The sequence below is a fragment of the Hypanus sabinus genome, chromosome 19 (assembly GCF_030144855.1).
Source record: "Hypanus sabinus isolate sHypSab1 chromosome 19, sHypSab1.hap1, whole genome shotgun sequence".
NCBI classification, from domain to species: Eukaryota; Metazoa; Chordata; class Chondrichthyes; order Myliobatiformes; family Dasyatidae; genus Hypanus; species Hypanus sabinus.
The window spans coordinates 69212380-69238905 of record NC_082724.1 but is presented as its reverse complement, the minus strand read 5'-3'; the positions used below and the strand labels follow the sequence as shown (position 1 = coordinate 69238905).

The 26526-nt window shown below is 42.1% G+C and overlaps 1 protein-coding gene across 1 annotated transcript; it reads left to right on the top strand.

Moving 5' to 3' along the window:
- Positions 1-1056: 1056 nt before the first annotated feature.
- tlr9 (toll-like receptor 9) lies at positions 1057-26255 on the top strand. The gene is made up of 2 exons (XM_059944612.1): positions 1057-1875; positions 22152-26255. Exons 1-2 carry the CDS (start codon positions 1873-1875, stop codon positions 25308-25310), a joined length of 3162 nt encoding a protein of 1053 aa, XP_059800595.1. The 5' UTR covers positions 1057-1872; the 3' UTR covers positions 25311-26255.
- Positions 26256-26526: the final 271 nt, after the last annotated feature.

The window sequence follows — 26526 nt, the reverse complement described above, 5'->3', positions numbered from 1 at the left end:
TAAAGCAATGTCCTTATATTTTGAGACTGCTCTCTGGTCCTAGACTCATCCACTAATGGAAACATCCTTTCCACCACAACTCTACCTAAGCCTTTCAATGTTCCGTAGATTTCAATGACATCACCCCCAACCCCCACCCCATTCTTTTAAACTTCAGAGTGATACAGGCCAGAGCCATCAAACACTCCTCATACATTAACCCCTTCATTTGCAGGGTACATCTTACAAACTACAATCTTAATACTTCCTCCAAACTAGTTGTCCAACCTACCATCACATCTTATCCATTTCTTCACTCATAGCACCAACACTATTTAGAAGAATATCATCACTTCCTCACACTGATAATCTACTCAACAGCCCAGAAAAGAAGCCAAGAAGATGTATGGACCAGCCAATCTGGAATCTATCTCACCTTTGATTATTCTGGTGCTCCACAAGATTGTGTCCACAGACCCCTACTCAACTGTCTGTACACTCATGATTGTGTGGCCAGGTTCTGCTTGAACTCCATCCACCAGTTTGCTGATGATACTTGTGGGCCGTATCTCAAATAACAAATTTGTGGAGAAGAGGAAAGTGATAGAGGGCTGAGCAGTATGGTGTCATGACAACAACCTGTTCCTCAATGTCAGCAAAACAAAATAGTTGGTCATTGACTTCAGAAAGGTGGGAGGTGATCATGCTACTGTCTACATCTACAGGGTTCCATCAAGTTCCTAAGACTGAACAGCACCAATATTTTATCGTTGTCCAGTCACTGAGATGCCACAATCAAGAAAGCTCACTAATACCTCTACTTCTCCAGGAAGATAAAGACATTTGGTATACCCCCACTGACCCTTTCAGCTTTTATCAATGTACCACAGAAAGCATCCTATCTGTTTGAATGGCAACTACACTGTATGTGACAGCAAGAAAAAGCCGAGGGTTGTGGACATAGCTCAACACATCATGTAAACCAGCCTTCCCTCCATGGATAGTGCCTCAGCAAAGCAGAAAACATAATCAGATGCCCCACCTGCTGGACCCATGCCTCCCCCCAGTAATATTTATTATTATTATTATTTCTTCTTTTTTTGTAATTGCACAGTTTGTTTTCTTGTGCACATACGTAGGTTGGTTGTCCTTCTTTGGTTGTGTGTAGTGTTCCAATGAGTCCGTGTTTCTTTGTATTTTCTGTGAATGCCTACAAGAAAATGAATCTCTGGGTAGTATATGTACTTAGACAATTTATTTACTTTAAACTTTTGATCTTTTGAACAGTGAACAATCTGCTTTTTTACATTCAACACCCCTAATAATAGATCCCTATTGCATATGTGTTTAATTTGAATTATAAATTTCCCCACCTACCAGGGTTTTATTTGAACTCAAGGTTCTGGCTGGCAGCCCGGTAATTTAACCACCATATTACCATATCTCCTTGCAGGCAGAATATATCAGTAAGTTGTTCCCTCAGACATTATCAAACCATCTTTTTCTAGAAATTATGTACTTTAAAAGTTTATGCTAAACACAGTAACTTGACAATAACATTACAACAATGGGCAACGTTTCCAATCCCAACTCCGAGATTAAAGAGACCACTGAATTCTGATGTTTTGGACCAGATTTGAATGATACCTCAGAATATCAGCCACTCTCTTAAAAAGGAAACTGCTCAAGATATCAGATTGGTAATGACAACGGTCTTGCTATATCTAACACAGAGGAGAAATGAAACTAGAGTGACGAACCATCATTCGTGTTCATTTCCACTGAGGTTTTACAGCCAGCTTCAGTATCAAGATCAAGAGAAACACAACCTGTGCTTTAATTCTGAAGAGCCTTCGCAACTGATAATTCAACATTTGCAAAATCACTTGCGTGATGGTAAGTAGTCTCAAGATTTTACCAATGTAGTAGGTCCCTCTCTTAGCTGGTGTCAAAGAATCCAAAACTGAGAACGCTCAGTATTTCTCTGATCTCAGAGAAATCAGTACTGCTTTTCAAGTATAGCAGAACTCTCGCATATTCAGCTACCTTACTGGCTTCTGGTAGTTGTTTAGGATTGGCTCATTTTCTGGTTTATTCCCCTTCTCAGCAGCACTGTGGTGTCTGCAGGTTACAATCTCTTTCAACACTCTGCATGATTCCATGCCATCTATTCCCAGCATCTCCCTCAGTTCACATCTCTCTGCCATGCAACAACAGGTTAAGTGGGTGGGGGGGGGGGGGGTAAAGGAGGGTGTGAACTGAGGGAATATGTAGGATTACCCAAAGTTCAAAGTAACCTTAATATCTAAGTACATACTGTATATGTTACTATATTCTACCTTGAGAATAATTTTCTTGCAGGCATTTACAGAAAAAAAGAAACATTTGAATTTAATGAAAATTTATACATAAACGAAGACTTACAATAAACTGGTCTGCAAAATAAGGCAAACTGTGCAAAAGAAAATGCTGAGAATATGAGTTGTAAACTCTTGAAAGTGAGTCTGTAGTTTGTAGAATCAGATCAGGGTGGTGGTGGATAAAGTTACCATAACGATTCAGATTATAGGAAAATAACTATTCCTGAACGTAAGTTTCCTGTTGAAAATGGCATGAAGAGGGCATGGTATGGATGTTGGGAGCTCTTTGATGATGATTTGAATCGGCAAGAGCTCAACAACATAATATTCTACGAACTGTCTGAATCTAGTTGATGGATAGAAGGACTGGAAGGTCATGTGCCTGAAATACAGATGTGGGGACGTTTGATTGAGGCAATAAATAAGAACATTCTGCAGACGCAGCTAACAAATAGGAATGCAAACTACATTACAGCAAATGTACATTCACTCAGTGGCCATGTTATTAGGGTCCTCCTGTACCTATAAAGTGGCTACTGAATTTATGTTTGTGCTCTTCTGCTGCTGTAGCCCATCCGTTTCAAGGTTCGATGTGTTGTGCATTCAGAGATGCTCTTCTGCACACCACTGTTGTCACGTATGGTTCTCTAAGATACTGTCACTTTCTTGTCAGCTTGAACCAGTCTGGTCATTCTCCTTTGACCTCTTTTTGCCCACAGAACTGCCACTCACTGGATGTTTTTAGTTTTCTACATAATTCTCTGTTAACTTTGAGACTGTTCAGCATGAATTTCCCAGGAGATCGGCAGTTTCTGAGATACTCAAACCACCCTCTCTGGCACCAACATTCATTCCATGGTCAAAGTCACTGAGGTCATATTTCTTCCCCATTCTAATATTTGGTCTGAACAACAACTGAACCTCTTGACCATATCTGCGTTTTTAATGTATTGAGTTTCTGCCACATGAATAACTGACTGGCAGAATACATGCTTGAATTAACAATGTGTACCTAATAAAGTGACCATTAATTGTATTAATTCCATTCATATTAATTGCAGTTGTTGTGACCAGGTATACCTTGAGTGCATCTTTTATTTGGGACACTGTACCTAAGGAAGGGCATAGTTGGATGGAGCACAGAGGTCACTAGATTGAATCCTGGTATAAGGCTTCACTTCAAATCATGGCATTAAAAGAATGACAGATGAGATAATTCTGAGCAGTACTGACTAGATGCTCGGGTATACTGGAGTGGACTATACAATTGCTACTTTCCTTGTAGTTTAACTTTCTTCTGCTTGTTTGTTTACTTGTACGTTTTCCCCATGGGTTTCCTCTGGGTGCTCCAGATTCCTCCCATAGTCCAAAACAATCCACTTATTTAACAGTCGCCTAATCACAAGGGACAATTTACAATCACCATTTGATTAACTAGGCAAGTACATCTTTGGACTGTGGGAGGGAACCATTGCAGGTTAATTGGTCATTGTAAATTGTCCTCTGTTTAGGCTACTGTTAAATACTGTAAGTAGGTTGCTGAGTAGCATGGCTCTTTGGACTGGTAGGGTCTGTTCTGTGCTGTATCTTCAAATTAAAAAGTAAATAAAATCGTGAGCACAGAACATAGGTTGCTACCTTACGTAATGGAGATCCCCATGGAAACAACTGCACAATCAGAGACTCAATCATCTTGATGGGACCACAACTCCCTGTGCCCTCCCAGATGGGGATAAATGATCTCTGGAGTCCTAGGTCAATATCACTAACTGTAGATTAGTAGTTAAACAAGCACTTTACAGAATGAGAGATCAATGATCGGGGTTTGATTCCTGCCACTCTCTGTAAGGAGTTTGTACGTTCTTCCCGTGACCATGTGGGTTTCCTGTGGGTGCTCCGGTTTGCTCACACACTCCAAAGACGAACAGGTTAGAGTTGGTAAGTTGTGGGCATGCTATGTTGGTGCCTGGAGCACGGTGACTTGACACAATGACGCATTTCACCGAATCCTTCAATGTTCCCATGTACACGTGACAAATAAAGCCAATCTTTCATCTTTAATCTTTCACTCTTTCTGAGAGACATATTAATTAACAAATTTCTCTCTCTGCTGTGCTCATATGGGTCCTATGATTCCTACATTACAAGAATGACATGGCCTTTTAAAACATTTATTTGCTGCAAAGTGCAATGCTCTGAAATTCCAAAAGGAGAAATATAAATATAATTTTTCTAAAACTTTCTGCCCTTAGGTTTTGTTAAGAACTTTTTTCTGAATAGAGGATAGAGTCACTTATTTTACCCCCTAGCCTGGATACATACTTACTCTTTTCCCCTAAATTTTCATTTCCTGTCTAATATTTTATTTTACAGTTTCCCACTCACTATGTTTTTTCCTTTTTTATTCTCTCATTTCCTGCCAGACTTTTATCCTAAAACTTCCCCTTGTTACAGCCTTTAACCTTTAGCTACCAACCTAATGTACCATACAACACAGCCACTGTCTACCAGTCCAACTGTCTTCATGACTTGCTTCCCCATTATTTTCCACTTTTGTTAACACACACACACACCATTATTGTTCCCAGCCTAAAAATCCAGCCTGACCACAACGTTACTCAATATTTTGCTTTCAAAATTCACTAAGCCTGTAAGTTATTACTTCCCCAAATCACTTCATTGTTGGCCCACCATTTCTCATCTCCTTAAAGCACAAAATGCTGTAAGTCCATAAGATACAGGAGCAGAATTAAGCCATTTGGCCTATCAAGCCTGCTCCACCATTTCCTCATGGTTCATTTATTATCTCCACGTAACCTTTGATGCTCTGACTAATCTAGAATCTATCAACCTCCACTCAAATATATCTAATAACTTAGCCTCTACAGCCGTCTGTGGCAATGAATTCCACAGATTCACCACTGTTATGTACCCCTAGGGTTCATATTTTTGTGGACAATCACTTTAAAATGTCGGGAGAATGAGACCGGCTTTTGGACACTGTTTAAGCTGTTACAAAGAGAGAGAGGGATGCGTTCTGTACAAATGAGAGAGAGGCACGATTTAATGTTATGGTTCCTCTGCTGATAGTTTAGCTTTCCCCAAGGACATTTTGCCTGCTTGTTAAGATTCCTGCATAAAGAGCAGGGTGGAGCCGGTTGATGGACAACCGGTGTCCAGCATAAGGTGATAAAAAGCAGGCCCGCTGGGACACAGACAGACACACCACGAGACATGCAGTGTGGACACTGAATGAGCTTTGTGCACCCAATTGAAGGTGGGGTTTTTGGAGGATCGATTCGGGGAGATCGATCAGTGGCTCACAGTGTGAGATTGTGCGACCGGTGGGGAACTATTTGTGTGTCCTCCCTTACCTGAGTAATAGTTCCACCACTGAAGAATGGTTGTGTGTATTATGCTCATAGTCAGTGACCACAACAGGACTTCAGGAGACAATGGGAAGATCAACGGCATCACCTCTCTCCTCTCTCTCTCTCTCTTTCTCTCTCTCTCTCTCTCTTTCTCTCTCTCTCTCTCTCTCTCTCTCTCTCTCTCTTTCTCTCTGTCTCTCCAACGTTACTCAAATAACTACCTCGACCTGAACTGAACTGAACTCTTCACCATCATAAGACTCTATCCATTTACCCCTAGGTTTGAAGGAGTCTGGTTTTGGTTCCTATTTCCACACTTCTGTATATATCATTGCTAAACTGTTTCATATATTTGCATTTTATAGTACTGTATTGCGTAGATAAGTAATAAACACTATCAGTTACTAGCAATCCCAGATTCCAAAGTGTTTTCCATTTCTTTAACCTGGTCACGGGATACGTGACAACCACCCTCTAGCCAAAGAAATTCCTCTATTCTAAAGCAATGCCCTTATATTTTGAGACTGCTCTCTGGTCCTAGACTTACCCACTCATGGAAACATCCTTTCCACCACAACTCTACCTAAGCCTTTCAATGTTCCGTAGATTTCAATGACATCCCCCAACCCCCACCCCATTCTTTTGAACTTCAGAGTGATACAGGCCAGAGCCATCAAACACTCCTCATATATTAACCCCTTCATTTGCAGTGTAATTCTCATGAATTTCCCCTGGGATACTCTCCAATACCAAACACATCCTACAAACTACAATCTTAATACTTCCTCCAAACTAGTTGTCCAACCTACCATCACAACTTATCCATTTCTTTACTCATAGCACCAACACTATTTAGAGGAATATCATCACTTCCTCACACTGATAATCTACTCAACAGCCCAGAAAAGAAGCCAAGAAGATGTATGAACCAGCCAATCTGGATTCCATCTCATCTTTGATTATTCTGGTGCTCCACAAGATTGTGTCCACAGTCCCCTACTCAACTGTCTGTACACTCATGACTGTGTGGCCAGGTTCTGCTTGAACTCCATCTACCAGTTTGCTGATGATACTTGTGGGCCGTATCTCAAATAACAAATTTGTGGAGTAGAGGAAAGTGATAGAGGGCTGAGCAGTATCTGTCTCTGATGGTGGTGTCTGAAAGGAGGATATTTTTTCACTATTCTTGGTGGACTGTAATGAAACCCAATTTCCTTTGGGATCAATAAAGTATGCCTGTCTGTCTGTATGGTGTCATGACAACAACCTGTTCCTCAACGTCAGCAAAACAAAATAGTTGGTCATTGACTTCAGAAAGGTGGGAGGTGAACATGCTACTGTCTACATCTACAGGGTTGAAGTTGAGGTCATCAAGTTCCAACGATTATCATGACATTGCCCTTCTGACACCCTTTTCTATCTCCTGCTGTAATTTGTAATCCACATCCCGGCTGCTGTTTGGAGACCCGTATACAACTGCCATTAGGGTCCTTTTACCCTTGCCATTTCATTACTCAACCCATAGAAACTCTACACCTTCCGATCCTATGTCATCCCTTTCTAATGATTTAATACTATTTCTTATGCACAGGGCCACACCACCCACCCTGCCTACTAACCTATCTTTCCGATACACTGTATATCCTTGGATGTTCAGCTCCCAATGGCAGCCAACCTTTAGCCAAGTTTCAGAGATGGCCATAACATCATACTTGCCAATCAGTAGCTGAATTTCAAGATTGTCCATTTTGTTTCTTATGTTGCGTGTATTCAAATATAACGCTGTCAGTCCAGTATTTGTTGTTTTCTGTTTTAACTGCACCATGCCTCTATTGCCCTGTAACTCATCCCACTGACAGTGATTATGCCTCATCTCCTGCCTGTCCTCTCTATCATCTCTGTTGCATGCTATCTTTGATTTATTTCTGTTTTCCCCTTCCTCAGCCCTATCACTCCAGTTCCCATCCCCTTGCCAAATTAGTTTAAACCCTCCCTAACAGCTCTATTAAATCTACTTGCTAGGATATTGGACTCCTTTGGATTCAGGTGTAATCCGTCCTTTTTGTACAGGTTGTACCTCCCACAGAAGAGGCCCCAATGATCCAGAAACCCAAAGCCCTGCCCCCTACACCAGTCTCTCAGCCACTCATTAATCTGTCTGATCATGATATTCTTCACTCGTTAGCACGTGGCACAGGCAGCAATCTGAGGCTACATCAGATAAATCCATAACCGAAGCTTTTTCTCTTCATTTTTACCCTTCGTCCACACTAAAACTGCGTTTTCGTCCCCCAAAACCAGAGCTTTTTAGAAACGCTCTCCAAAGTGTGTAATTTTGAAAACGCTGGACTGGCCAGATCAGTGTGGACGGGGTAACCGGAGACTTCTGAAAATGCTATCAGATGGCAATCCGATATTTCATTGTTTTCTTGAACACAACCTAACAATTTCAGAACAGACAGCAACAAAACTGACGCCAGAAGTGTTAGAAATGTACTCACCAAATACTTTGACCCATAACTTACCGAATAAATAAGTATACTCACTTTGCCCTGTTTTCTGTCCTTGCTTGTATGAAGGTGGTTTACCTATTTATGCAAGTACTTCTCTGACAATAGATGTGTAACAGCCTGTATGGAAGTACAAGATAACACTGATGCAGACATGTTTTATACATTTAATAAGGTGCTTTATTAATGTAACAGAGTTAGTCAGTTTTCTCAGTGTTCGTCGTCAGCCGGGTCAATCTGTCCATGAACTCGTTGTCAGTTGCCTCCGTACACTCTAGTATCTGTTTTGTTTTTAAACTTTTAAGTTCTCCTGTGTGAAAGCCAACAGCTGTCCGTTGTTTTAAGTTTTTCTAGTCTGTAACTACATAAACGCGCACCTTTACGGCGAGATTCAACACCAAACATGTCGCTTGTTTTCGGTAGGTGTGTCCTGCGCATGCACAGGAGGAGGAGATTCACTGAAATCTCCGTTTCAATGTGGATAGGATTTTCAAAAATGCAGAGTGTGGACACCTATTGTTTTTACACGAAACCAGCATTATTACTACCCTGGAAGTCCTGCTTTTCAGATTCCTCCCCAACTCCCTGAATTCTCTCTTCAGCACCTCATCCCTTTTTCTACCTATGTCATTGGTACCAACATGTACCAAGACTTCTGGCTGTTCACCCTCTCCTTACAGAATACTTCACACCTGATTTGAGACATCCCGTACCCTGGCACCTGGAGGCAACACACCATGCAGGTATCACTGTCGGGCTGACAGAACCTCCTGTCTGTTCCCCTCACTATGGAATCCCCTATGACTACCACATTCCTCATTTTCCTCTCTCCCTTCTGCACCATGGAACCAGGCTCAGTGCTAGAGACCCGATCGCCATGGTTGTCCTCTGTCAGGTTACCCCCTTTAGTGACATCCAAAATGAGATAACGATTACTGAGTGGGATGGCCAGAGCAGATGTACTATCTGAGCTCTTCCCTTCCCTTCCCTGACAGTCACCCACTTAACTAACTCCTGCAGCCTTGGGGTGACTAATTCCTTGTAGCTCCTATCTGTCTCCTGCTCACTTTCCCTAATAAGCTGTAGGTCATCGAGCTGCAGCTTCAGATCCCTGACACGGTCTCCCAGAAGCTGCATCTCAGTGCACCTGCCACAGATGTGGCCATTTGGGTGACCGAAAGATTCCCAAGATTCCCACATCTGACACCCAGAGCAAGGTACTCACCCTACAGACATGCTCCTTATTCCTCAAAAAACGCAAGGAAAAAATGAATTCCACTTAACCACTTACCTCGCCGAAGCCCAAATGAGCCAAATTCCTACCACTGTGCCTCAGATCACTCCTTCGATGATCACTCCACTAGGCAGTGTTTCCCTTTTATACCTGATCCTTCCCTGCTCTCCAACTCATGTTTGGTATGCCCCTTATGTTGTACGTCAATGATTTGGATGACAGAATTGATGGCTTTGTGTCCATGTTTGCAGATGATATGAAGATAGGTGGAGGGGCAGGTAGTGTTGAGGAAGCAGGAAGTCTGCAGAAGGTATTGGACGGTTTAGGAGAATGGACAAGAAATTGCAGATGGAACGCAGTGTCGGTATTATATGGCCATGCATTTTCTAGAAGGAACAAAATCATCGACTGTTTCCCAAACAGGCAGAAAATTCAAAAATCTAAGGTGCAAAGGGTTTTAGAACATTGCACTTTGGCCTTTTGAATTTTCTGCCTATTTGTGAAATTTCGTGCAGGATTCCCTAAAGGTTAACTTGCAGGTTGAGTCAGTGGTGAGGAAGGCAAATGCAATGTTTGCATTCATTTCAAGAGGACTCGAATATAAAAGGATGTAATGCTGAGGTTTTATAAGGCACTGGTGAGGCCTGACTTACAATATAATGGACAGTTTTGAGTCCCTTATCTAAGAAAGTATATGCTGACATTGGAGTGAGTTCAGAGGAGGCTCACAAGAATGGTTCAGGCCTTTCTGGCCTAAAGAGTCCATGCCACCAACTTCCATCCATATGACCAATTAACCTACTGACCCATCAGTCTTTAGAATGTGGGAGAGAATCGGAGCGACTGGAGGAAACCCTTGCATCACAAGGAGCATGTACAAATTCCTTACAGACAATGGTGGGAATTGAACCCAGGCCACTGCACTGTAATGGGGTTATGCTTAATGCTATACTACAGTGCTGCCTGATGGACGGCATAGTTTGGCCAAAACACTAAATCTATATCTGGTCTATACTGCTTTTTATTTAAATTCAAATTTTGGGATTTCTTTTTTATTGGCAAAGCTAACATTTGCTGTCTAACCTTAATTGCCGTCTTGAACTGCTGGTCCTTTTGGTGAAAGCACTAGATAGTTGAGAGGATGTTTCCTATGATGGAGTCTGAGACCAGAGGACACAGCCTCAGAATAGAGGGACATACATTTTGAATAAAGATGAGGAGGAAGTTCTTTAGCCAAAGAGTGGTGGTTCTGTGGAATTCATTACCAAGGCTGCTGTGGAGACCAGGTTATTGGGTATATTTAAGGCAGAGATTGACAGATTCGTGATTAGTCACTGCATGAAGGGATATGGGGAGCAGGGCGAAAATGGATCAGCCATGATGAAATGGTGGTGCAGACTTGATGGGCCAAATGGTCTAATTCTTCTCCTTTATCTTATGGTCTTATGAAAAGAGGCGTAGACAGAGCCAGCACCTTTTCTCAGGATGGCAATGACTAAGTATGGGGGAATGTCAGTTTTTTACACTGAGAGTGATGGGTGCATGAAATACCCTGCCAGGGCTGGTGGTAGAGTCAGATACATTAGGGACATTAAGAGACTCTTAGATAGGCATAAAGATGAAAGAAAATTAGAGGGCTATGTAGGAGGGAAGGGTTTAGAATGATCTTGGAATAAGTTAAAATGGTGGCACAACATTGTGGACCAAAGGGCCTGTATTATTCTATATTCCACATTTTATAGTCCCATTTTTGTGCACTTGTCATGCAAAGCAGCTGTACTCCTGGTATTATAACAGAACTACACCAGAAGTACTTCCTTCCTAAATGTCTGGGAAATCCTGAAGTCATGAAAAATGTTGCCAATCATCACTTTTTTATTATTAGAGAACTGAATTAAAAAGGCTCACTAGTAATTATTCTCTCTCACAGTCCCCTCAACTCCACACAAACCTATGTCTTTGAAAGTGGGAGAAAACCAGATTACTCAGGATTACAGGGAGAACAGGCAAATACCACACAGAGAGTAGCTGAGGTTAGGATCAAACCTAGGTCACAGGAGCTGTGAGACAGCATACTATTAGCTTGCCATTGATATTGGAATTGGCTTATTATTGTCACATGTACCAAGATAGTGCTGGCGTACATTGGCGACTCTCTGTGGGCTGCAGAAAATTGTACCAGTTTTCTGCTTCAATATACTCCTTTGGAATTACTTTTGCTGTAGTCTGCAGCGTGTAAGTTTCCTCAACAACGGACTACAAAATTACATCAATGATCTTTGGGTCTTACATTTGATAGTTAAGTGTGGAGCAGAAGTCATGGGTTGTGGAGCAGTTAAATGTGGAGCCTTTAAGGGTCAACGCCATGACTGAAAGCACAGCAGGAGAGGCAAAATTCAAACCAGGCTGAAGCACAGAGGGATGAGGCCAAATCTATCCAGCATCTTGTTGGCGAATGTGCAGTCGCTGGAAAATAAGATTGATGATCTCAGGGCAAAGCTGCAGTATCAGAGGCAGATGAGCTAGATCTCAGTTGTTTGTTGCATTGAAACTTGCTTAACAGCAAATATGCCAGACGCAGTGATATGACTGGAAGGTTTTATGATTTTCAGAATGGATCAAACCATGAACTCTGATAAGGAAAAAGGTTTGTGTTTTTTTAGTCAATTCTCGATGGTGCACGGGTATTGAGGTTATGTCAACTTCTTGTCCCCTGACTTAGAACATTAAATGTAGACCATTCTGTTTGCCTTGGGAGTTCACATCCATAATCCTGACTGTATTTTACCACCAGCGGCCAATTATAAGCAAGCCCTCGCAAAACTGCACAATGTAGCCATCCCAAATCATTTCAAATTATAGTCTGTGACTTTAACAGGCCTATTTGAAGAAAACCCTGCCCAATTATCACCAGCATGTAACCTGTTGCATTAGAGGTCCCAACACACTAGACTATTGTTACACCATGATAGGGAATGCCTATGTTCCTTCCCAAGACCACATTTTCGCGAGTCAGATCATTTAGATGTGCTCCTACCTGCATACAGAGTCTAAAAAACAAGGCTCCAGAAATCAAGATAACTAAGAGGGGGGTTGTAGGAGGCAGAGGAACGGTTATAGTATTGCTTCGAGTCAGTGGTGTTCAAGATCTCATCTGAGAATCTGAATGACTACACCAAGGTCATAACAGACTTTATTAGAACAGCTGTGGATGAATGTGTCCCCAGAAAATCATGCAGGGTTTATCAGAAGTCCTTGATGAACAATGAAATCTTGAATTTGCTGAGAGCCAGATCAGAGGTATTGAAGTCTGGACATCAAGAATGCTACGAGAGGTGCAAGTATGATCTCTGGAAAGCCATCTCTCGGGTGAAGTGGAGATTCCAGACCAGACTGGAATCAACGAGGGATGCTCGACAGCTGGGGTAGGGTTTGAATGCCACAAGCTCCTACAAAACTAAATCTCGTGACAGCAGAGCTTCGCTACCAGATGAGCTCAATGCTTTAACTACCAGAACAGGGAAGAAACATCACACATCCTATGTCTCCTGATGATCGTTTGGTCTCAGTTTCTGAAGAGAGTGAACCCAAGGAAAGCATCCAGTCCAGATAGAATACCTGGCCAGGTACTGAAGACTTGTGCTGACCAACTGGCTGATGTATTCACAGGTATCTTCAATCTCTTGCTCTGGCAGTGTGTGGTACCCACCTGCTTAAAGCAGGGTTCAATCATACTGGTGCCCAAGAAGAGTGTGGTAACCTGTCTCAATGACTATTACTCAGTGCCACAGTGATGAAGTGTATTGAGAGGCTGGCATTAAAGCATATCAACTCCTGTCTGAATGGTGACTTGGATTCGCTCCAATTTGCCAAAAGAAGCAATAGGTCTACAGCAGATCCCATCTCCTTGGCTCTCCACACAACCCCGGAACATCTGGAGAGCAAAGATGCACACATCAGAATGCTGTTAATCAATTACAGCACAGAATTTAATTCTATCATCCCCTCAAAACTAATCAGTAAACTCCAAAGACCTGGGCCTCAATACATCCTTGTGGTGCAATTGGATCCCCAGTTTTCTCCTTTGTAGACCCCTCTCTGGCTGAATTGGCAAAACTTCACCCCCACAATCTTCATCAGCACAGGAGCACCACAGGGATGTGTGCTTAGCCCCCATTCTATTAGTTTTACACTTATGACTGTGTGACTAAGTACAGCTCCAACAGCGTATACAAGTTTGCTGATAACATCACTGCTGTGGGCTGTATCAAAGGTGGTGATGAATCAGCATACAGAGGGGGAACTGAAAACTTGGCTGAGTGGTGTAATAACAGCAACCTCTCACTCAATATTAATAAGATCAAGGAACTGACTGTAGACTTCAGGAGAGGGAAATCAGAGGTCATGAGCCAGTAATCATCAGAGATGGAGATGGTCAACAATTTTAAATTCCTGGATGTCACTGTCTCAGAACCCATCATATAAACATAATTGCAAAGAAAGCACAACAGGGCCTCTACTTCCCCAGGAGTCTGTGGAGATACAGCATGCCATCGAAAACCTTGGCAAACTTCTATGTGTGTGATGCACCATCAACAACTCTGAGACATGGGTTAAGATAGGCTTTTATTGGCTGGAAGAAAACACAAGCAGCAAGTGACCATCACACGACATCCTGGAGACTGAGGAAGGATCTGTGGCTCCAATCGCCTTTATGCCGGGGTCTGTGGGAGGAGCCACAGGAGCAGTCAGCAGGGTGTGGGGGGGGGGGGGGCGTATCCAGACGGGTATATGTAGTTCACCACAGTGTGTGTGGTGGAAAGTGTGCTCACTGGCTACATTGTGGCCTGTATGGGAATACTAATGCCTTTGAGGGAAAAATCCTACAAAAAGTAGTGAATTTGGCCCAGTATATCACGGGTAAAATCCTCCCAACCACTGAGCACATCTAAATGAAACGTTGCTGTAGAAAAGTAGCATTCATCATCAAAGATCATCACCACCCAGGCCATGCTCTTTTCTCACTGCTGTAATCAGGTAGAGGGTACAAATACCTCAGGACTTGCACCACCAGGTTCAAGAACTCTAAGCCTCAACCACCAGGCTCTTGAACAAAAGAGGATAATTACACTCATTCTACTTCTGGTGTTTCACTTTAAGGATTCTTTATTTTGTTATTTCATACTTGTTATTTATTGCTATTTATTTATATCAACATTTGTACAGTTTGTTGTCCATTGATCCTATTTACAGTTACTGTTCTAAGTATGCTGCAGAAAAGAAATTTCAGGGTTGTTTGTGGTGACATGTATGTACTTTGATAATAAATTTTACTTTGAACTTTGAAGATGCAACGTACAGCTTGTCTTGTGCACTGTTTATTCAGAACAAATCATGAAACAATGCATTAAGCTAGAGAATATGGTACAACAAAGTGTAAAAGTGTATAAGCTACCAAAAAAGTTCAGTGCAGGTAAACATGAAGTGTAAGATCACAACAAAGTAGATTGTGTGGTCAAGAGTCCATGTTATTGTATAAGAGGTCCCTACAACAGTTTAGTAACAGTAAGCTGTCCATTTGGAATTCCAAATACAAAACATCTATTGGTTCTCCTTTGTCCACCCTGATCATTACAAAGACCTCTAATAAATTTGCCCAACATAATTTCCCATCATAAAACTATGACTGCCTGTTTATATGATGGTTTTCTAAATAGAAACATAGAAAACCTATAGCACAATACAGGCCTTTCAGCCCACAAAGCTGTGCCAAACATGTCCTTACCTTAGAAATAACCTTGGGTTACCCATAGCCCACTATTTTTCTGAGCTCCATGTACCTGTCCAGGAGCTTCTTAAAAGACCCTATCGTATCCGCCTCCACCAGCGTCACCAGCAGCCCATTCCATGCACTCACCACTCTCTGCATAAAAAACTTAATCTGACATCTCCTCTGTACCTACTTCCAAGCACCTTAAAACTATGCCTTCTCATGTTTGCCATCTCAGTCCTGGGAAAAAGCCTCTGACTATCCACATGATCAAAGCCTCTCATCATCTTATACACCTCTATCAGGTTACGTCTCATCCTCTGTCGCTCCAAAGAGAAAAGCCCGAGTTCACTCAACCTATTCACATAAGGCAGGCTCCCCAATCCAGGCAACATCCTTGTAAATCTCCTCTGTACCCTTTCTATGGTTTCCACATCCTTCCTGTAGTGAGGTCACCAGAACTGAGCACAGTACTCCAAGTGGGGTCTGACCAGGGTCCTATATAGCTGCAACATTACCTCTTGGCTCCTAAATTCAATCCCACGATTGATGAAGGCCAATGCACCGTATGCTTTCTTAACCATGTATAAATACGTTGATGCGACTTCCTTAGTGTATGTAGTTTCCAGTGACCAAAGACAGTGACTTCCCACTTAGTTATGGGAAGTTTCAAACCATCCAATGGATTGATGGGAATAGAGAAGTTAACTTAGGTCACTGTGAGGTTGAGGTGGGTGTCGTGTGAGTGTGCATGGACCTCTGCTTTCACATGGCATTGCTGAGGAGCTGCATTTAAAAGGGCCAGAATGTTAATATAGTGATTAATGCAATCATTTTACAGTGAGAGCTGTAAAATCAATCAGAGTTTGATCCCTGCTGCAGACTGTAAGGAGTTTGTACAGGACCATGTGGATTTACTCTAGGTGATCTAGTTTCCTGCTATATTCATGGTTAGGGTTAGTGATTTGTGGACATGTTATGTTGGCACCAGAAACCTGGTGACACTTGTGGACTGGCCAGTACAAACCTGACTGATTAGAGTTGATGCATTAGGACGCCTTTCATGGTATGTTCTGAGGTATATGTGACAAATAAAGCTGATCTATCCACAGTGCCTATAAAAAGTATGCAACACTCCCCTCCCCCAGAGGTTTTCATACTCTTGTTTTTCAGCATTGAATTACAGTGGATTTAATTTGGCTTTTTTGACCCTGATCAACAGAAAAGGACTCTCGTGTCAAAGTGAAAACAGATCTCTACAAAGTGATCTAAATTCATTACAAATATAAAACACAAAATAATTGAAAGTATAAATATTCACCACCCTTTAACATGGCATACCAAATCATCACTGGTGCAGCCAATTGGTTTTAGAGGTTACATAATTATTTAAATAAAGATCTGTTTTTGGAGACCTGTGTGCAGTCAAGGTGTTTCAATTGACTGTAGTAAAAATACACCTGTACCTGGAAGGTCCAACTGCTGGTTAATTAGTTTCCTGGCAAACCCTACACCATGAAGACAAAAGAACACTCTAAGCAACTCCTTTTCAAAGGAGCCATTATTGAAAAGCACAGGTCAAGAAAATTTCCAAGTCACAGAGTATCACCTGGAGAGCAGTTAGGTCAACCATCAAGAAATGGGAAGAATATGGCACAGCTGTAAATCTGCCTAGAGCAGACTGTCCTCAAAAGCTGAGTGACCGTGCAAGAAGGGGACTAGAGGGGGAGGTCACCAAGAGACCTATGACAATTCTGGAGGATTTACAAGCTTTAGTGGCTGAGATGGGAGAGAATGTGCATACAACTGTTGCCCTGGTGCTTCACCAGTCACAACTTTATGGGACAGTGGCAAAGAGAAAGCCACTGTTGAAAAAACTCACGTGAAATCTCAGCTAGAGCTTACCAGAAGTCAACTGGGAAAAGGTTCTATGGCCTGATGAAACCAAAATTGGGCTTTTTGGCCATCATTATGCTTGGTGTAAGCCAAACAGCACATCATCAAAAACACACCATCCCTACCGTGAAGTATTGTGGTGGCTGCATCATGCTGTGGGGATGCTTCACTGCAGAAGCCCCTGGAAGTCTTGTGAAGGTAGCGAATAAAATGAATGCAGCAAAATACAGAGAAATCCTGGAGGAAAACCTAATAGAGTCTGCAAGAGAACTGCAACTTGGAAGAAGGTTTATTTTCCAGCAAGACAATGATCCCAAGCATGAAGCCCAAAATACACAGGAATGACTTAAAACAACCAATGTCCTGTCAGAGTCCAGACCTCAATCCAAATGAGTATTTGTGACTGGACTTGACAAGGGATGTTCACTCACAATCCCCATGCAATCTGACAGAGCTTGAGCAGTTTTGTTAAAAAGAATGGGGAAAAATTGCAGTGTCCAGATGTGCAAAGCTGTTAGAGACCTGTTGGCACAGTCTCAAGGCTATAACTGCTGCCAAACATGCCTCTACAAAATACTGAGTTGAAGTGGGTGAATACTTATGCAATCAATTATTTTGTGTTTTATATTTGTAATTAATTCCAATCACAGTCACAAATGACTGTTTTCATTTTGACATGAATTAGTATTTTTCTGTTGACCAGTGTCAAAAAAGCTAAATTAAATCCATTGAGATTCAATGTTGTAAAACTATAAAATAGGAAAATTTCCAAGGGGTTGAATACTTTTTATAGGCACTGTATCTAACTCTACTTAGAGGAAGAGGGAGATATGATATCCTGCAGGAATAGAAACAGAAAAGCATTTCAGTTTGTTCTCTGCATAAATCGCAAAGACTGAGTGTAGTATTACCTTAATGGAAAACCAGAAAATAGATCTAGTTATCCTTGCCTTGCATACAAGCATATGTACATGCAAAAAAAACCCACATCAATATTCAGTAACATTCGGCTGAATGGGTATCCTTTGTGAGGAATGCTATGTTATATAGAAACATAGAAAACCTACAGCACAATACAGGCCCTTCGGCCCACAAAGCTGTGCTGAACATGTCCTTACCTTAGAACCTTGGCTTACCCATAGCCCTCAATTTTAATAAGCTCCATGTATCCATCCAGGAGTCTCGTAAAAGACCCTATCATTTCCACCTCCACCACTGCCACCGGCAGCCCATTCCATGCACACACAACTCTTGCGTAAAAAACTTACCCCTGACATCTCCTCTGTATCTACTCCCCAGCACCTTAAACCTGTGTCCTCTTGTGGCAACCATTTCAGCCCTGGGAAAAAGCCTCTGAGTATCCACACAATCAATGCCTCTCATCATCTTATACACCTCTATCAGGTCACCTCTCATCCTCTGTCGCTCCAAGGAGAAAAGGCCAAATTCAGTCAACCTATTTTCATAAGGCATGCCCCCCAATCCAAGCAACATCCTTGTTAATCTCCTCCTCACATCACTGGTGACCGACCTCCATACAGAATATGACCCATCTACAACAACTCTTTGCCTTCTGTGGGCAAGCCAGTTCTGGATCCACAATGTCCGCTTGGATCCCATGCATCTTTACTTTCTCAATAAGCCTTGCATGAGGCACCTTATGAAATGCCTTGCTGAAATCCATATACACTACATCTATGGCTCTACCTTCATTAAAGTGTTTAGGCACATCCTCAAAAAATTCAATCAGGCTCGTAAGGCACAACCTGCCTTTGACAAAGCCATGCTGACTATTCCTAATCATATTATGGCTCTCCAAATGTTCATAAATCCAGCCTCTCAGGATCTTCTCTATCAACTTACCAACCACTGAAGTAAGGCTTACTAGTCTATAATTTCCTGGACTATCCCTACTCCCTTTTTGAATAAGGGAACAACATCCACAGCCCTCCAATCCTCCAGAACCTCTCCTATCATCACTGATGATGCAAAGATCATCGCCAGAGGCTCAGCAATCTCCTCCCTCACCCCCACAGTAGCCTGGGGTACATCCTGTCCGGTCCCAGTGACTTATCCAACCTGATGCTTTCCAAAAGCTCCTCTTTCTTAATATCTACATGCTGAAGTTATTCATCCCTACAATCGCCAAGTTCCTTTTCCATAGTGAATACTGAAGCAAGTACTCATTAAGTACCTCTGCTGTCTCCTCCGGTTCCATACACACTTTTCCACTGTCTCACTTGATTGGTTCTATTCTCTCACAACTTATCCTCTTGCTCTTCACTTACTTGTAGAATGCCTTGGGGTTTTCCTTAATCCTGCCCGTCAAGGCCTTCCCATGGCTCCTTTCGTCTCTCCTAATTTCTTTCTTAAGCTCCTTCCTCCTAGCCTTCTACTCTTCTAGATCTCTATCATTGTCCCGTTTTTTGAACCTTTCATAAGCTCTTCTTTTCTTCTTGACTAGATTTACAACAGCCTTCGTACACCAAGGTTCCTGTATCCTACCATCCTTTCCATGTCTCATTGGAACGTACCTATGCAGAACCCCACACAAATATCCCCTGAAGATTTGCCATATTTCTTCTATATGTTTCCCTGAGAATATCTGCTTCCAATTTATACTTCCAAGTTCCTGCCTGATAGCCTCATATTTCCTCTTACTCCAATTAAACGTTTCCCTATCTTGTCTGTTCCTGTCCCTCTCCAGTGCTATGGTAAAGGAGATAGAATTGTGATCACTGTCTCCAAAATGATCTCCCACTGAGAGATCTGACACCCGACCAGGTTCATTTCCCAATACCAGATCAAGTACAGCCTCTCCTCTTGTAGCCTTATCTACATAATGTGTCATGAAACCTTCCTGAACACACCTGACAAACTCCACCCCATCTAAACCCCTCGCTCTAGGGAGATACCAATCAAAATTTGGGAAATTAAAATCTCCCACCAATACAACCCAATACAACTCCTTTCCAGAATCTGTCTCCCTATCTGTTCCTTGATGTCCCTGTTACTATTAGATGGTCTACAAAAAAACACCCAGTAGAGTTATTGACCCCTTCCTATTCTTAACTTCCACCCACAGAGACAACCCCTCCATGACCTGCACCTTTTCTGCAGCTGTGCCACTATCTCTGATCAACAGTGCCACGCCCCACCTCTTTTGCCTCCCTCCCTGTCCTTTCTGAAACATCTAAAGCCTGGCATTTGAAGTAGCCATTCCTGCCCCTGAGCCATCTAAATGTCTGTAATGGCCACAACATCATAGCTCCAAGTGCTGATCCACACTCTAAGCTCATCCGCTTTATTCATAATACTCCTTGCATTAAAATGGACGCATCTCAAACCATCAGTCTGATCGTATCCCTTCTCCATCACCTGCCTATTCTCCCTTTCGCACTGTCTCCAAGCTTTCTCTATTTGTGAGCCAACCTCCCTTTCCTCCGTCATTAACCTCTCCCCAATAACCTTTGCAAACCTCCCCAACAGGATATTGGTCCCCCTGGGATTCAAGTGCAACCCGTCCTTTTTGTACAGGTCCCACCTGCCCCAGAAGAGGTTCCAATGATCCAGAAATCTGAATCCCTGCCCTCTGCTCCAATCCCTCAGCCACGCATTTGTCCTCCACCTCATTCCATTCCTATTCTCACTGTCACGTGGCACAGGCAGTAATCCCGAGATTACTACTTTTGAGTTCCTGCTTGTAAACTTCCTTCCTAACTCCCTGTAATCTGCTTTCAGGACCTCCTCCCTTTTCCTACCTCTGTTGTTGGTACCAATATGAACCAAGACCTCTGGCTGTTCTCCTTCCCACTTCAAGACGCGATCAGGAACATCCCGGACCCTGGCACCTGGGAGGCAAACTACCATTCGCGTTTCTTTCCTGTGTCCACAGAATTGCCTGTCTGACCCCCTAACTGTAGAGTCCCCTATCACTGCTGCCATCACCTTCCTTTCCCTACCCTTCTGAGCCACAGGGCCAGACCCTGTGCCAGAGGCACGACCACTGTTGCTTCCCCCAGGTAGGCCATCTCCCCCCAACAGTACTCAAACAGGAGTTAAGGGGGACAGCCACTGGGGTACTCTCTCGCATCTGCTTCTTGCCCTTCCCTCTCCTGACTGTTACCCACTTATCTGTCTCCTGAGGCCCCGGTGTGACTACCAGCCTATAGCTCCTCTCTATCAACTCCTCACTCTCCCTGACCAGATGAAGATAATCGAGCTGCATCTCCAGTTCCCTGACGTGGTCTCTAAGGAGCTGCAGCTCGACGCACCTGGTGGCCGTTCGGGAGGCTGGGAGTCTCCAGGACCTCCCACATCTGACACTGAGCACAGAAAACCAGACCTCTTGTCTGTATTCTACACGGGCAATCTACCTCGCCTCGGCCCATTATCACCTAAGCCCCGTTGAGCCAGTCTTCCTACTCTGTCTCCCACTACTCCGTCGTCCGCTCCACCGATGCCCGCTCTGTAAAGCTGTTTTCTTTTTAAACTCTTCCCGCTATTCTCACTGGCTGACCTCCATGCACCTGCGCAGTTGGGCCCCGTTCAAGCTGCTGAAGAAATAACCTGAGAATATATTCTTGTTACAGACAAGAATATAAGAAAGCAGAAGGCCACTTGCCATTCAATATGATCACGATTGATATGTCCCAAACCCCATCTCCTCTTGGATGGCAATTCTCCATAGTCCCCAGTTTTTCAAAAGATGTATTTACTTCAAATGATCCAGCCTCCACAAGCCAAATGGGTGCAGAATTCCAGTGATACACTAAGCTCTGTGAGGAATGCAGCCAACCTTTAAATTTTCATACCCCAAACTAGTAACCATATGCCCTTGTTTGAGATTCTCCTTTAGGGGGAAAACACAAACACTGAAGCAACAAATTTCGGATCGGCCATACTCACTTTTGTGATTAAAATTCTTTTGCCAATAAATTCGCCCACTGGTATCTACCTTTACTTACTTTGTCTAGAGCTTTGATGTTTCTGATGGAATATGACTGCACTTTCAATTTTTCTTTGCAATAGGCTGTTTGGAAGAAATGCGTGGGAGAAACCATCCTCTTGCTTGTCCTTTTCAATCACCATCTTGCCTGGTGTCATTTTCCAGCCTTCATGCCTTGCGATGGAAACAGGACTTCCAAACAGATAGACTGCAGCAAGAGGCATTTAACCTCAGTGCCAATAATCAGATCAGAAAATGCCACCATCCTCCTGCTGAATATGAATTCGCTACAAGAAGTCAATAACCAAGCCTTCTCAGGTGCCCCAAACCTGCAGGTGATTGACCTTAGTATGAACTGCTGTCCAGGGAACCTGCGCTTACCTGGTCAGATATGCAAATTAACCATCAAGTCCAGAGCCTTCCTTCATCTTCATAATTTAAAAGTAGTTAACCTAACTGGAAATAGTTTAACTAGCATTCCACACCTGCCAGCAAACCTTATTGGCTTAGAATTGGCACTCAATAACATCATTAATTTGCAACTTAATGATGTCACCAAACTGGTTAATCTGGAATTTCTCAACTTTAGTAAAAATTGCTTCTATCAAAATCCATGCAATGGATCATTTACCTTTGCTGAAGACACCTTTAAGAACATGCCATATCTATGCTCACTGGACCTGAGTTTCAACAGCATAACAACTGTGCCTAGGGGACTCCCAGGATCCTTGAAAAAATTGATCTTGTCTGAGAATAAAATTCCACAGATCTCTTCAATGGATTTTAAAAATCTCATTCATTTGGAATACCTTTCCCTGGCGTGGAACTGCCAAAGGTGTGATCATGCTGCCCAGCCGTGTTTCCCTTGCAAAGGCAACAAGTCCATTGAGTTATCTGCAGAAGCCTTCACCGCTCTGAAGAATCTCAAGCAGCTAGTGCTCAGGGGCAACTCTCTTAGGCACTTGAATGACACCTTATTCCAGACACTTGGAAACTTAGTCTCCTTGGATCTATCTGACAACTACCTCGCCTACGCAATACAAAATGCTACATTTTTTGCCAGCCTGACCAGTCTACAAGATCTCAACTTAATGTATAACTATGAACCATTGAAAACTTTTGACCGCCTTGTCTTGCCTCCTTCTTTAGCGAACCTGATATCTTTGAATAAGTTTCAGATCGACGGATATTTCTTTCACATTTTGGATAAAAATGCCATACATCCATTGCTCAGTATTCCCAACATCAAGTCTGTAAACTTCCGGATGAATTTCATTGAGAAGATTGACTTAAAGCTCTTTGCAAATACGGAGTCATTGAAATATATTGGGCTTTCAGAAAACAAGGTGTCGTTTTCTTCGCAGAACTCCAGCCCACATCAAGATAAAAACGGCAGGAACAATAAAGACCTAGTTGACACCAGCCACCAAGAGAGCTGGATCCCTGAGAGAAGAAGGGACTATGAGAATATTCCGAGAAAGAAATCAAAATGGGCATCTTCCTTCTTTTCTTTTGAGAGGTGCTCTTCTTTTGGGAAAGTCTTTGACTTGTCATTCAATAATATTGCAGACATAAAGCCGAAAAATTTTGAAGGACTGGAAGACATCCAGTGCCTTTTATTGTCCTGCAATTACATTACACAGGCACTGAATGGAAAACAATTCAACAGACTGAAAAGCCTGAAGTATTTGGACCTTGCTCACAATAGAATAGACTTCTATTTTAGGGAGGCATTTTCAGAGATCCCAACGCTTGAAGTTTTAGATCTCAGTTACAACAGCTACACCTTTGAAATGATAGGGATGGGCCATCGTCTTGAATTCATCAAAAACATGCACTCTATTAGATGGTTAAGTCTTGCAAATAACTATATAGCAAAACGGGTCTCAAGTGAACTCCACAGTAACACTTTGAATGTGTTGGACTTTAGTGGAAACTTGTTGTGTGTGATGTGGGAGAGTGGGACAAATACTTACTGGAATTTTTTCCGCAATCTTCACAACTTAACAGTCCTGGATATCTCGAGGAACATTCTGAAGACAGTACCTCCAGAAGTAATGGTTAGATTTCCACAAAGTCTGAAAGAACTTTACATTAACAACAATAAAATTGACTTTTTCAATTGGGATAACCTAACAAAATTGATAAACCTTGAAGTTCTAGACTTGAGCCAAAATTTGCTCCGTGGTTTGCCTTCAAATCCATGTCACTTTCCCAAAACGTTCTTCAAACTCTATTTGCAAAACAACAAAATATCCCACCTTCCCAGTGAGTTTTTTTCTGAGGTCAAATCAATACGTTATCTTGACTTAAGCCAGAATTCTATCAAAGAATTGCACGCAAATAGCTTTCCTTCTGAACTCCTGCAAGGGTTGGAAACGCTGGCTCTTGGCGGCAATCCCTTTAGCTGCACTTGTGATGCTGACTGGCTCACTCATTTCATCAAGGACACAAAAATTTCACTATTACATCTCACTACTGATTGGAAGTGCGGTTTTCCAGAATCACAAGTAGGCCAAAGTATTCTTTTAACAGATCCCTTGTCCTGTCAGAAAATGCTTGGGAGTATAGGCTTTGTTGTGTCCTTTCTGGTAACTGTGATCTTCACAGCCCTGCCAATATTGAATAAACTATTTGGCTGGGATTTTTGGTATACCTTCCATATTTGTGTTGCCAAGTTAAAAGGCAGCACAATAATTCCCTCAGAAAATCTGCAATATGACGCATTTATAGTTTTCGATACTAATCACAAAGCTGTAGCTGACTGGGTATACCATGAGCTCGTGGTGAACCTTGAGAGGAAAGGACAGCCTAGTTTCAGCCTTTGTCTTGAGGAGAGAGATTGGATTCCTGGGAAGTCATCAATAGAGAACTTGTATGATGCCATCTACCAAAGTAGGAAAACAATCTTCATATTGGCAAACACTTGCATTCTAAGTGGACAGTTGAGACAGGCTTTTTTCATTGCTCACCAGCGGTTACTAGATGACAAGATGGATGTCATAGTCTTGGTCCTTTTGGATCAGTTCTTGCAAAAGTCTCGGTATCTCCAGTTGCGTAAGAGATTGTGCAAAGCTTCTGTTTTAAGATGGCCCCACAATCCTCATGCGGAGCGTTATTTCTGGCTTAAGCTGCAGAGAGTATTGACAAGAGACAACAAGTTGCATTATGATCCAAATTTCAGTGAGAGCTTTTTACCCTTTGAATACAGCTTACACAGCATCTTGTGGCAAAATAATTAATGAAGAGCAAGGGTTGATTACCTGAATTATTCCAAATTATCTTTAAACCATTCACAGATTAATAAATTCTCACGTAACACAGGATAAATCAATACCAGCGCTGGTACACTCAGCATGGTAACATTGGTCAATAATTAATTTACTTGTCAACCAACAACTATTTGCTTGATGACAGGATTTTAGAATCGGAATCAGATTCATTATCACTGTAATATATGAAATGAAATTTTATGTTTTGTGGAAACAGAACAGTGCAAAGCTATAAAACTACTGCAACTGACTAGATAATTAAATCAATAAAAAAGAAATAATGAAGTAACATTTATGGGTTCATGGACTGCTCTGTAATCTGATAACAGAAGGGAACAAATTGTATATGAATTATTGAATCTGGATCTTCAGACTCCTTTACCTCCTCCCTGATGGTAATAAAAAGAAGAGGGCATATTCTGGATGGTGAGGATCCTTAATGATAGATGCCTCCTTCTTGAGGTACTGCCTCTTGAAGGTGTCCTCATTGGTAGGGAAGGTTGTTCCCATGATGGAGCTAGCCAGCAATGGCCAGCAATCCTGTGCATTGGAGCCTCCATACTAGACAATGCAACCAGTCAGAATGCTCTCTATCGTACATGTAGAAATTTGCAAGAGTCTTTGATGACATACCACATCTCCTCAAACTCCTAACATTGCTAGCAATGCAATAATTTACTGTCAACCCCTCAGTATTGATTCTGTTAAAAGTCAAAATCAAAGTCAAAGTAACTTTATATTATAGTATGTAGTAACGTGTGTTACTATATACTAACCTGAGATTCATTTTCTTGCAGGTATTTACAGGAAAATAAAGAAATACAATAGAATTTATGAAAAACTACACATAAACAATGATTGGTGAAGAGTCAATGTACAAAAGAAGACAAATTGTGCAAATAAAAATAAATAATACTGAAACATAAGTTGTAGAGTCCTTGAAAGTGAGCTTGTAGGTTGTGAAATCAGTTCAAATTTGTGACAACCACACCTAGAGTCAGACGGGAACCAAACAAAACCAGTCAAAAATGCTTAATTTTCTTTACTGAAGCCTGTTACTGAAATAAAATGTATTTTTAAACAATGATCCAACAAGATCAACATTGATAAAATAATAATTTAATTTTCCCCACCATCAATGAGAGATTTGTACTCATGGCTTTAGATTAGTAGCCTGGAATTCAGG